We start from the raw sequence: 12,710 nt of genomic DNA, 5'->3' as shown, positions 1-12,710 counted from the left end.
GGCAAGGAAGAAAAAAAACCCACACAAACGGTCTATTTTTTTTTCCCACATTTAATTTTTTTTTTTTTAAATTCCAACCACCTCTAGTTGGGGCTTTTAGAAGCCTTTCCTCTACTTTCTACAGTTCAATCAGTCACACACACCCGTTTTTTCAAACTATGTAGCATAAAATACTATGAGTGTTAATTATTCTCTGTTCACGCTCCCTGCCCCACTTCCCCCAGGATGGTGTTTAATTTAAATCACAGCTATTGTCCAATCTGAGCCTTATGGTTGGAATTTTGATACTTCAGACAGGATACAAAAGATGGGCTTGGACCAAAACCTGGCGTCCAGGCACTCCTGCATTTGGGGAAAAAAATGGATCAGGATCTGAATTGAACAGTTCAGGCCCATCTCCATCAGAAATTAAAACTATTTATTATTAATTATTTGTATTACCATAGTACCTAGAAGCCCTAATCAAGGACCAACACCCCCATTGTGCTAGGCGCTGCACAAACACGGAACAAAAAGACAGTCCCTGCCCCAATGATCTAACAGTCTAAGACAAAAGACAGCAGATGTCTAGATAGATAGATGGGGGAGTACAAAGAAGCAATGGTTGATAACGACTCCCTTTTGCTTTTTCCCCTAAGAGGAGACACAGGCTGTTAGCAGTGATTCTGAGTCATAAAAAGATGTTAGGATGCATTAGCTGTTCACTAATTTGTTTACACTGGGTTATAACTACAGTGCCTTCCTGGAGACCTGGTATTGCTCATGCTGGAGCCCATAACTGAAATGTGAACAGGCTGGGGGTGAGGTGGGTGGAAATATTGGCACAAATGTTACCATGCCTGCTAGAAAGTGACATCAGCAAAAACAGAAGAGACGTTATTTATAACATAAAATCAGGGCTGGTAGTGTACCATAGGAACGGAAGTCTAGAGCTGCTAAAGGAAGGCCCTTATACGTTAACAAAATGACGGTGAGTGAGATCAGGGTCTTAATTAGGGATGATCCCAAACCGATTTCAAACCAACTGAAGTTTGGGAGTGGTGGCATCCAAGATTTTGGTTCTGTCCCAATTGTTTGGAAGTCTTTATAATTAGCTGAACCAGGCATGTCTGTGACCCATCTCCATCAGGAACCAAAGCTATCAGGTCCTCAAAATGTGGAGTGTTTTGAAACCAGATGAAGTACCAGATCCAAGTTTTGTTATCTGACCCAACCCATCTTTACTGGAATTTGCTCACACCTGGGTCTGGTAGCTGTTCTCCCTTTTGCATGCCTGTTAAGATTGTTGATCTGTGTCAATGTATATTTTGATCAAACCTTCAGCTTGAAAAGGGAGGAGAGTTCTGTAACCTAGAAAGGAAAAAAAAACTTGGGATTGTGTCCTTTTTTCGCTTCTTTGTAATGTTTAAATATTTTTAAAATAAAAAATAGTTCCCCCCATCTTTTTTTATATTAGAAATATCAGGAAAGTGAATTCTGATTTTTCCAGAGGCCTCCCTGTAGATCTCAGATGGGGATTGAGGGTTTTCATAGTCAGCCCTTAAAAGGTGTGATCCTGCCCCTGTGCAGTCAATGTGAGTTTTCCCATTTATTTGAATGGGGACAAGAGCAGGCCCCAACTGACTGAACAAGGGATGATGACCTTATAAGTGGTCTGAGTAAAACAAAACAAGTAAATAACAGATAACCTCCATCACTTCCTCTCTCAGTTAAGCAGGTTTCACTTACACAGTTCCTCTGATGTCACAATCCTGTTAGTTCTCCAGTTGTCCATAGGTTCTTTCAGGAAAAACAGGGTAAAAAAGACCTGAACCTTGTCAAACACAAGCAGAAGCAAAAAGCAAAAGGTAAAAAATTATTCATCCCTTTTTATCCATAAAAAAGAAGCCAGGAAGGACACAGACATTTTTACCTTTGCAAGGTCAAGTTTAAATTCCTATCCTATGTGGAAGAACAGGAGTGGATGGAAGAATGGGCCCTAACTGTCTATTTCTTACCTCCACATTTCCCTTTACTTTGTCACTCCTTATCCAGAGCATCACCTGCCTTTTATAAGATACATCACTTACTGTGGAGCGCATGGCAGCTTTTGTTTTATGCATGTACAGTGGGTGATGTTCCATATTATTTCCTGCTTTGAAGAATTGCTAGTAGTAGCTCGGTCAATGGGCTTAGCCCACAATGCCATTCAATGGGAGAAGCAGCATTATATATACTGCATAGTCTTTCCTCATGATGCTCTGCAGTGCCAAGATTTTCAGAAGCAGCTAGTAATGGTGGGTGCCTTGGAGTTTAAGTGCTGTCATAGACTCATCAGTCTGGAGCACTCCCTCATAGTATGACCTGGCATTTTAGCAACACTGCTTGGCTGTGTTTTCCTCACGTCATCGATGGTCTAGTATGGTCATGACTTGGCCCTCCAGCCAGGTCATGGGGTATCAATGTTCCTTCCACCCCTCCTGGCTGCCTCTTCAGTCTTTCTTCTTCTGGAGTAGCAGCTCCCAGGGCTTCTCTTAACAAAACCCCCAATCAGACAAAATGCAAACAAAGCAACTTCCACGCATCTCAGGCTTGAGCCTTTAGCTCATTTTAGCTACTCCCTTTTCTCTGCTCTTTTACAGAACACCAAGGCCAGGGTATGCCTCCCTGGAGACCTGCTCCTTTTTCAAGGGCCTCCAGAGGAGTTTACTCCACTCCTGTAGCTTTCCAAGTTCTGCATCTGCCAGGTTCTCATCAGGCCCTTCCTGCAGAGCAGGAATTCCCAACTCTCCTAGATATCCCTCCTCCAAGGGCTATAAATGCCTTCCCAGGCTCCAGTTAACCCCTTCTCAGCCAGTGTGGGGTTCACACAGCCCATCACAGGAGCCTAATTGAGACATCTTAAAGAGGCCTGATTCTCAGAGGATGGAGGCTCGGCATTTTCTGAAAAGCAGGGGCCATGAAGGTGACCCAAACACTGAGCTGCCCAAAACCACTAGTCACTTCTGAAAATCTTGGACATGGTGTTGGAGACACAAAGTTGCTCCAGGAGCCATTCTATGTGTGCCTCTTTGGTGGGGTTTAATTGTGAAGTGCCATTTATGATTTAGCGTTGTGTGTTTGTACACTGCGTAACACAATGGGGCCCTCATCCCTAGCTGGATAATAACAAAATACTACTACTATTAAATAATAAATAGCAGCACCACTAGTGCTCTGCTGTGGCTTCCAAGCTGTTCAGCCAATCTGCTGCTGCTTTTGTGCCCACTAGTAGTCTGTGTGTGTTTGCATATACACTCTGGGAGACTTAGGGTGACCAAGTGTCTCAATGTTATAGGGACGGTTCTGATATTCTGGGCTTTATTCAGGGCTTTTACTTATATACGTGCATATGACCTCCCACCCCCTCCCCGATTTTTCACATTTGCTATCTGGTCACCCTAGGGGGACTAGCATTTTGGCCCCATCTGGACTCTTCACCTGGAAGAGTGGCTTATATTTATTATGCTGTCTGTGTTGTTATGAAGTATCATTTACCTTTTGTCACATCATTTGTATGTATTGTTACAGACGCTGATAGTATTTGTTATTCCTACAGCTCTTCCAGTGCACCCCGCTCTCTACAGTACAACCAAAAGGCCTGGCCCTCTTGTCAGGTGGGCAGTGGTCACCCTCCTCAAGGCTGGGAACTTGCGAGGTCCCAGCAAATAGTCTGGGCGTCTCTTGCAGGATGGTGGGTCTGCGGGGAAGCGGAGCCTCTCTGCATCCTTGTGCATTGAGGGCACGGAGTCAGCACCGCACCTAAGCAAGTGCCTAAGGCCCCCCCTCTTCAGCCAAAAGCACCAAAGGGAGGCAGTGCCTAGGTGGGAACTGGTGAGGTTTTTTGAGGGGGGGGGTCACCTGGCTGACCCTCTCCGCCCCCCAGCCCCGCCAGGCGTGCACGAGCCCTGCTGGGGGCCATGGGGCAGGGTTGGGGGGGGGGGAGGCTGCTCCCCAGCCCCGCCCCGAAGGCTGCTGGCAGCTCCGGCTGGGTGACGTGGACCCGGGAATCACCGCCGGGAAGCGCCGCTGGGGGGGCGGGGTCAGGGTTAGAAGGCGGAGCTAGCGCCTAGACGAGGGGCGGGGGAGGAGAAAGGGGCGGGGCTCTGAGACAGAGGGGCGGAGCCAGAGGCAGCAGTGACGCGGCGTTCGCGGGGATGGGCGGGCCCAGAGACGGAGATGTTGATGACGGGGCGGGGAGTGGGCCGGTCTAAGGGCCGGGGTAAATGTGTTAGGGGCGGGGCATGGGCGGGGCTAGCGGCTGTAGAGGCGGGGCGGGCGGCGGCGGCCCGGAGGGGGCGGGGCCGAGCCCTCAGCTGACCAGCCGCCATTTTGTCAGGCACTCGGCTGAGCGGAGCCCCGAGCTAGAGATTCCGGCTGCCGGGGCCGCTGCCGCCTCCTGCATCCCGGGGCGTGCGCCGCCCGGCCCCGAGCGGGATGTGAGCGGCCCGGCCCGCCTCGACCGGAGACCCACGGCAGCGGCTGCAGCGCCCCGGCCCAGCCCCTCAGTCCGAGCGCAGGCCCCGCCGGCCCGGCCCCGGCCCCGCCGCGATGGCGCTGAAGATGGTGAAGGGCAGCATCGACCGCATGTTCGACAAGAACCTGCAGGACCTGGTGCGGGGCATCCGCAACCACAAGGAGGACGAGGTGAGGCGGACTGGGCCGGGCTGGGCTGGGGGGAGGCGGGCAGGGGTGGGCGGAGGGGAGCGGGGCCGGGGACTGTGTTCCAGCTGCAGGAGCCGGGGGAAGAGGCCGGGACCCGGGGGTGGGCTGAGGGGAGAGGCCGGGACCCGGAGGGGGGCAGAGTGGGGGGGCAGTCTGAAGCACAACCCCCCCGGAGGGCTCTAAGTTTGCTCCCTCAGAAGAACTAATCCCAGGCTGTGCTTTGCGGGTGGGTGGCAGCCCTTCTCCCTTCACTCGGGGGCTCTTCCCGCCCTTGGTAGGGTTTGGGGGGAGGGCGGTAGCTCCCTTCCACTCTGCTCCCCTCACCTGGGACTGCCCCTCTTCTAGGGTTTGGGGGAGGGAGATGACTCTTCCCCCATTTAGACCAGACACTAGAGAACAAAAATCTCCTGGGAGCTCTGGATTTGTTTTCTGTGAATGGGTCTGGAGGGCGTGATTCACATCAGCTGCACTTCTCTGGGTTGTGGGAGAGGCCTTAGTCTTTCTCACCCTGGCATCCTGCGCCCCCTCCTTGAGGTGTTTCTTTCCTGCTGAAAAGGGGATGTTGTCAAGGGGGAAGGTGCAAGTAGAAATGAAAATGAGGGAACAGTTTCTTGTGGGGGGTCAGCCAAAAGAGAGAGCAAATTCAGGGAAGCTGCCAGAAACAGCCGGCAGTAGGGAAAGAGTTAAAAGGGAGAAGGATCTGGCAGGGGGAAAACTTTGTTCTTGGTGGTTTATTTAGTTATAGTGTTAGGAGAGATTGCTTTGGTATTTACATCCTTTGATTTGTAAGGTAAAGAAATTCCTGTCTGCTGCCTTAATCAGATAAGTGAGTATATTTTCTAGGGTGAGATTGGAATATAAGAAAATTGAGTTCAAGTGTAATTAATGGTTTTAATTAAAAGCACTTCATTTAGCTTCAGTTTAAAACACATTTCCATAGATGCCTTAATAATTAGGGCCTAATTCATAGGCTTATTTAAGGTAGAAAGCACTTGGTTGTCACCACCTGATATTTTCTGCTATATTATGTGAGTTAGATCAGGGAAATGATGGAAAGTAAATAATTACTCATCAGGAACTGTTTTATGAGAAGTGAGAATTCTTTTAGCAGTTGTGGTGTGATGTACCTTAATCAGGAAGTCAAGACACTGAGGAAGTCTTTGGAATCTTGCCACAATAAACCTCCATGTTGGAAACTTTTATGTGAATAAGTGTATCTGGTATGGGGACTTGGAGGTGCTGCTGTTTTCAGACGGTGATGTCCTTCTTGCTTCTTCAGGCTGCGATCTCCCACATGCACTTGAACACTTCGCTGAAGAATGTGAAATGGCTGGGATGAGAATCAGCAACTCCAAATTGGAGGTTATGGTTCTTTCCCGGAAGAAAGTAGAGTGTTCTCTCGAGGTGAAGGGGGAGCAGCTGCCTTTGATGGAAGAGTTTAAGTAACTAGGGGTCTTGTTCACAAGTGATGGTAAGCGGGAACGTGAAATTGACTGGAGGATTGGTGCAGCGGCAGCAGTAATGCGTACGCTGTACCAATGCATGGTGGTGAAGTGGGAGATGAGTTTTCGGATGAAATTCTCGGTCTACAAGTCAGTATGCATCCTTATCATCACCTATGGTTAATAACTGGAAGGATGAGATCACAAGTACAAGCGGGAAATTAGGTTTCTCCGCAGCGTGGTTGGGTTGACTTTCTGAGGTAGGGTGAGGGGCTGAGCTATTAGAGAGAGCCTTGGAGTAGGGGGCCTACTCCTCCGGATCAAGAGGAGTCAGCTGAGGTGGTTTGGGTACCTGATAAGGATGCCTCCTGGTAGGCTTCCTTTGGAACTCTACCAGGCATGTCCCACTGGGAAGAGGCACTGGCTGACCCGGGACATGCTGGAGGGATTATCTCCCCCTCTGGCCTGGGAATGCCTGGGAATCCCCTAGGAGGAGCTGGAACCTGTTGCAGAGGAAAGAGGGGGTCTGGTCTTCCCAACTCTCCATGCTGCTGCAAACCTCACCAGGAAAAGTGGCATAAAGGAAAAGGAGAAATTCTGTAATTATTTTTGGAAGAAAATTAGTAATTTGGTGTGGAATTTAGTATGATAGTACTGGGACTAGCTAGTGGATGGCACATCACAACTTCAGAATACAGTGAACAGTAAATAGTATCGACTGGAAGGGATTAAGAAACAAATGTAAATTATGTTGCTAGATCAAATATTTGGGTTGTAAAACTCATTTAATTAGTGTTGTATGTTCTTTATCACTGCTGAAATGAAATATTGCCTTCCAATAGACATTTACCTTTCTGAAAGCTTTAGATTTGGCTATTTCACACTGTTACTTTACAGTACAAAGCAGTATTTACTAGAGCCACATACCTGGAAAAACTACTGAATCTTTCAATTTCATAATGTAGTTTAAAGACTGGTTGGTATTGCTTTGGTGGCACAGGAAGATGTAGGTGCTATTAAAGACTCAGTGCCCTGCATAAAAAAAAAACAAAAAACAGCTAGCAGCTTCTAGGATTTAATGAAAGAGCCAGCTTTTGTTAAATCATATAAGAAAATATTTACAAGTGTTTATGTGAATGGTTATTGTAGAGATGGTGATATGTCAGTGTAGTTTATGCTTTGAGTTATTATCATTCCACTCAAAACTGGGGTAGATAAACAGTGAATAATTCTGTGCAAATTTTTATTATAGAAATTACCCAGAGGACAGTTAGGTCTACTAAGATCCTGAGCACCATACTATTTGGCAGTCGCTTACTTTGTGACTCCCATCCTCTTTGTCAAGGAGGGCTTAATATATTGTTTCCAGTTCTAGAATAAGTACTTAACAAGTAACTCCTTTTGCAGGGATCTACCATTGTCAAAGAATGAATAGTGTAACTCTTAACCATTTAAAAGTAGGTAGAACAACTTCCTCTCTAGATCTTCAGACATGCACTAAGATAGGTCCTGATCAAGTTTCAACAAACGTATGTACAAATCACTGATACATTTAAAAGAATATTTTCTACTGGTACTGTTATTTCTCTAAGGATTCATCACAACATACAGTCCCTCTCGAGGGAGACCATCCAAGATGCTACTTAATCATTGAAAGAAGTTGATGTTAAACAATGTAAAGTATTCTTTCTTTCTTCTTCTGCCTCATCTCACTGCAGAGCAGTTTAAACATGTGCCAGTTTTGGGTGAGGTACTGGGAATTGAACCAGAGCTTCCCAAATGGTGATGGTGAGCACTCTATTTTTCTAGTGTTGGGTAACAATTGGTAATATTCCAAGAAGTATTTTAGCAATAAAAACTCTTCTGTTCGCCTTCATTGATTCTATTGTTCATGGTGTTTAGGAAGTGTCATTGAGACTGCAAATCTGGTTGTAAATCTTTAAATTGTCTCAAGACAATCCGATCTAAAAGTCAACTAAAGAGCAGATATTTACTAAGACAGACGTGTGAACAAATATTGACACACACTTTGTGTTAGTGTCTGTTGTTGTATTTGCTGTTGGATAGCGTTTAGCTTTATAAATCATGGACGCCTGGCAGTGACTCTTAGACCTTGTCTACACTAGGATTTCCCTCCCTAAAACTTCCCACTATTAGTATCTGCAGTTCATTTCCATATGGGTAGTAATGATGAAAGCATTACTATATACAAAGTTTGCAGGTGGCTGTCAGCATCTTAAGCATTGCATTGACTATATCTGCTTAGAGCCTCTTCTGTGCTATGGCTGTTATTGTTGCTGTTACTGATGGAGTTGAACTAGTGGGATATATTTAATAAAAAAAAAAAAAAAAAGTGTAGATGCACACAAAGCAAATACTAAAATGGAGAAAGATGTTTCTTGCCTTGTCTTCATGCAGGGTTTTGTAATGTCATAATGGTTGTACTAATCAAAATGAATGGACCCATTAAACTTTCCTTACTAGATTGCTGATAGATGTTTGCATCTGTTGGACAACGCATCCTCAAAGTGGTGACCCCATGGCCCTTGCTTTGTGTGCATGAAGAGGTTTCTCTATGGGATTTTCAAAGGCACCCAGCTCCTATTGAACTTCAGTGGGAGTTAGGCATGTAAATCAATTAAGCTCCTTTGAAAATCCGAGTTCTAATGACAAAGCCCCTGTCCATACTGGGAGCAGGACTGTACCAGTGGCAAGCATGTTTGAAAACAGTAGTTCATCAGTAATCTGGCAAAAAAGTGGCTGTAGCAAGCATGGTTTCAGTGTCCAGTGTGGAAAAACTTTTTAATTAAAAAAAAAACCAAAAACCTGTGTTCTGTCCCCCTTAGCAAGGCTGTAGTTTTATGAGTCCTTTATCTTTTAGTTTCCTGGCTTTCTATACAGTATTTTGAAGCAGGCTTAATTTGTCCAATTCTGGTTTTACTTATTTTATTTTAACTGTAGTAATATAAATGCATAAATTAGGGGAATTGAAAAATTTATTGGAAAAGCATTTCTTCCCACTGGCTGTGCGGCTGAGCAGACTTTTTCACTGATCCGAGCAGAAGGATAAAAGTACTACTGTTAGAATGGTGCTTATTGAATAGCTTTTGAAGGTGAGATTCCCTCTGCTTTCATTATGCAGCATGGACTCTCTTGTTTGGCGTTATATCTTCATCTAGTTTCTGCCAAAACAGAGAATATATAATATCAGCCTGTTATCAGCCAGCTGGTGCCTAAACCTTGAATCATTTTTTAATTTTAAATATACAAGGACTTAAGGTAAAGTTTGCAATGGAACATACTGAGTGTGATACTCTTTGGCCTGCTTACATCACTCCACCTATGGAAAGAGGGTATAATGGAAGTTAAATAAAAATGGCTGAGATTGAGTGAAAAATACTCGTCTTTGATCTGTGTGTTCAGTCACACTTTAAGAAGCGTGTTCCTTTCTTGGCTAGCTTTCATTTTGTGTTGATACTTGTCTTCTGGGGAACAGGGGAACAGTGGGTTAAATTTAAAATCAGCATGCAGAAATTCCACCAAGCAACACTTCTCATCAAGATTTTGCAGTGTTTTCTGGTTGAGATAAACCTTATTAGCTTCTGCCTTTCCAGTTCTTAAATATGACAGCTCCCCACTCCTCTGCAGGAGCTGACATTTGCCATCATAAGTATTATTTAATTAAACCAGTAGCTCGATTCCATTAATAAACACCAAGGGTATGTCTTCGCTGCCGAGTTAACTTGAGTGATCAGAATTTGGATCTTCTTGGGTGTGAGCAATAACTCTGCAAAGCAATAACTGTAAAGTTATTGGGTCCACACAATTACATACATCTGCATGTTGCTAGAACTTTTGGGAGTATGTCCCATAGTTGTTTCTGCTGCAGTAAGTTGAACCGCTCTGATTCTTTCCCACTGAATTGTGGGGGAACTCTGACCTTCTGGGCATGCGGGTAGAATTGTGGGAACTGGAGGAATGTCAGTTTTCAAGTGATTTAGCTTGTATCCTCGCTGCAAAGTGGGTGGGTTATTTGCGCAAGTGAAAATGGCACCTGAGTTCTAGTCTGTACCACCAGCTGGGCCAGGTAGACTGGGTTTAAAGCTACACCAAACTCGGGTGAGAAGTTATCCTTTGTGGACAGGAGCAGAGGTTATTGACAACACCCAAGTAAGAGCCCAAGTTAACTCAGTAGTCAAGTCATACATACCCCAAGTCACTATATGTTCCCGAGACCCCTAAGCAAATTTAGAATCACATGGTCTTTTCTTTGGAGTTCATCGTAATGTGAAGAGGTGGGAATAATGTGAAAGTATTAAATACTTTGTCAGTTCAGCATATCATCTTTACTTTTGAGAAGTGCATGCAGTGGCATTCTAATCTCTGCTGCATTTCCCTATACCAATTTTCAGGAAAAGCACATATACAAGCAGGGAAGGCAAGTCTGCCCCATTCTGCTATGCCATTCTTTTTCTGTCTTGTTTTTGATTCACCAGAAAAACACATCATTCTGGCAGTAGGAGCAGCGAGCAACAGTAAAACTTCATTTTATCCTTGGTGTTAGGTGAATTTATACCATGTGGAATAAGTTACCACAATAGGTGTATATTTCTTGAGGACTTGCAGTACAGCTGACTAAAGGAAGAAGTGGGTTGCTGTGTCTGGCAAAACTTTTCAAAGAATCTGTGCACCATGTGTAAAAGTGTATTGAATGTTTGATCTGGGCCTTCCTAGCTGGGAGCTGATGTGATTAAAGGACATGGGTTTTGTACCTGAAATCTGCTTACAGGAGGCTTTTGTCACTGAAATTGTTTAGCTGTTGCATAGCACTTTGCATCTTCAATGTGTTATAAATATTGTCATCCCAATGAAAGAGAATTATCTGGTACTATGGTAGATATTGTGGTGAGTGGATGCCATTATAAAAACCTGGTTAGGTGAAGCAACTGGGGCAAAGTGACTTTTATTTAGGAGTTTGACACTCTGACCATGTGTGTCTGTAATTCAGGTACCTTGGTTTATAGGAGGAGTCCCTTGTGTCTAGGGTAAAATCTGCACAAAAATGTCTGAAGGCTTGTCGTATACCCGGTGGATAAAATTGCTGTTATGCTCTTCCTTTGGCAAGACAGCCTTCTTGAATGACAAGGTGAGGACTTCATATTTTTTTAGTTGACAGTTAGCTTTAAGGAAAAACAGCTATATGGTAATAGTATCAATTTGGCCTTGGTTGCACTTTAGAGCTAGTCTGAAGTCTGTCTTTTATCTTTAAAATGCATGCTGGAACATAAATTGGTAAGCAAAAAATTAGATATGAATCCTTCACAGAATTTTTCACTTAACATAAAAAGTATTGAAAAACACATCTTGTCATGCATAATGTACAGTGATCAGCAAAGAGAAATTTGAGAAGTTGTAGTTCCTGAAAGAGACTGTCACAAAAAATCTTTTACACATAACTATCTTATGAAGAAGGGAGCAATCAATTTCAGGGTGGAAAAACTTAAACATGAATTAGAATCAACCATATTAAGGCTGACCCAGTGGTCTAATGGGAATACTCCATCCTGCCTTTTGGGAATGGTGGGTTTAATTGCCAGAAGGGATTAGATGGGTTGGAGTGACACTGCTCCTCTTCTTGATGTGTATTTGGAGGCAATGGACTTGGATTTCTCAAAAGCCACCCTTGTTGCTTAATAAAGACCTGTATTGCCAGGTTGCAAAATTTAATCCAATTGTCTTCAGCTGGAAAAATGTCACTCACAATAGGGAGTTCAGAGGCATCATGAATTACAAATCCTTTGGGAGGGGGACTGTCCTTAACTTTGTTTTTACTGGATCTAGCACTATGGGGCCTTGACTTCTTAGCTTCCAGGGACTACTGTGTTATAAATGTTACATAATCATAATGGGCACAGGGTGGGGTATAAAGCAAGGGAAACTGAGGAATGCTAGAAATCTGATTGGAAAAATAGCATTACCAGTAGGGAACAAGCAATTAATCTGACATGTCTGCATTCACAGATACTTGATCAGTTCCTGTCTGTCATATTATGTGTGTTAAGATCTTTGAAGGAGATCATTATTCCATCTACTCTTGAATGGATTGAGAGTTGCTGCTCTTGTTAATTCTTTAAGTGTCTGAATCCCTGCAAATGGGAGAGGAGTCAAGTACTTATCCCAGAACTGGAAACAATACACAAAAGAGCGTTTGATAAGGATTTGCCAATCTGCACGAATAGTGGGTCTCCAGGCTAGAAGGAACAGGTGAGGCTAGTGTCCCTGCTTAGCTCGCCTGAGGTATAGACAAAGGGGAGGGTTCTGGAAAATGGGAACTATAAGAAACAAGTGGTTTTTTTGTGTTATGATTACAAAGGGTAACTTAGCTCTAATGTAGAGTCTAGCCTTCACTGCGTTCCTGGTTTCATTCTATATTGAACCTTGTTTGAGTTGACTGAAGCACAGCTAGTACTAATAACTTGCTCTGGCCACATAAATGGCTGCTTTATAAGGGAGTAAAAACTTTGAATCAGCCAAGCTAATGGGTTAAATTTCAGCTATCTCTGCTGTGTATTTAAAACAGCCTAG

General features: G+C 44.3%; 1 protein-coding gene and 1 long non-coding RNA gene across 3 annotated transcripts in view; one reads left to right on the top strand and one right to left on the bottom strand.

The window, feature by feature from the left end:
- Nucleotides 1-205: 205 nt before the first annotated feature.
- Nucleotides 206-1,344, bottom strand: LOC137157130 (uncharacterized). The gene is made up of 2 exons (XR_010921005.1): nucleotides 1,241-1,344; nucleotides 206-342 (listed from the first exon to the last, which is right to left on the bottom strand). It is a non-coding gene; the product is annotated as an uncharacterized lncRNA (long non-coding RNA).
- Nucleotides 1,345-4,338: 2,994 nt separating this feature from the next.
- The window catches only part of AP3D1 (adaptor related protein complex 3 subunit delta 1), a 62,533-nt gene continuing 54,161 nt past the window's right edge, over nucleotides 4,339-12,710 (top strand). Inside the window, exon 1 of one of the 2 annotated variants that reach the window (XM_067557740.1) lies at nucleotides 4,339-4,665. In XM_067557740.1, the coding sequence (XP_067413841.1) occupies nucleotides 4,570-4,665 (96 nt within the window). In that variant the 5' untranslated portion in view covers nucleotides 4,339-4,569. The remainder of the gene's footprint in view (nucleotides 4,666-12,710) is intronic. The other variant, XM_067557730.1, reaches the window with a different exon arrangement.

Source organism: Emydura macquarii, unplaced genomic scaffold (assembly GCF_026122565.2).
Source record: "Emydura macquarii macquarii isolate MOO-44397 ecotype Brisbane River unplaced genomic scaffold, CSIRO-AGI_Emac_v2 contig_306, whole genome shotgun sequence".
In the NCBI taxonomy this organism is placed as follows: domain Eukaryota; kingdom Metazoa; phylum Chordata; order Testudines; family Chelidae; genus Emydura; species Emydura macquarii.
Note: the sequence above shows the minus strand (reverse complement) of the source record. Positions and strands in the feature narration are given on the sequence as shown.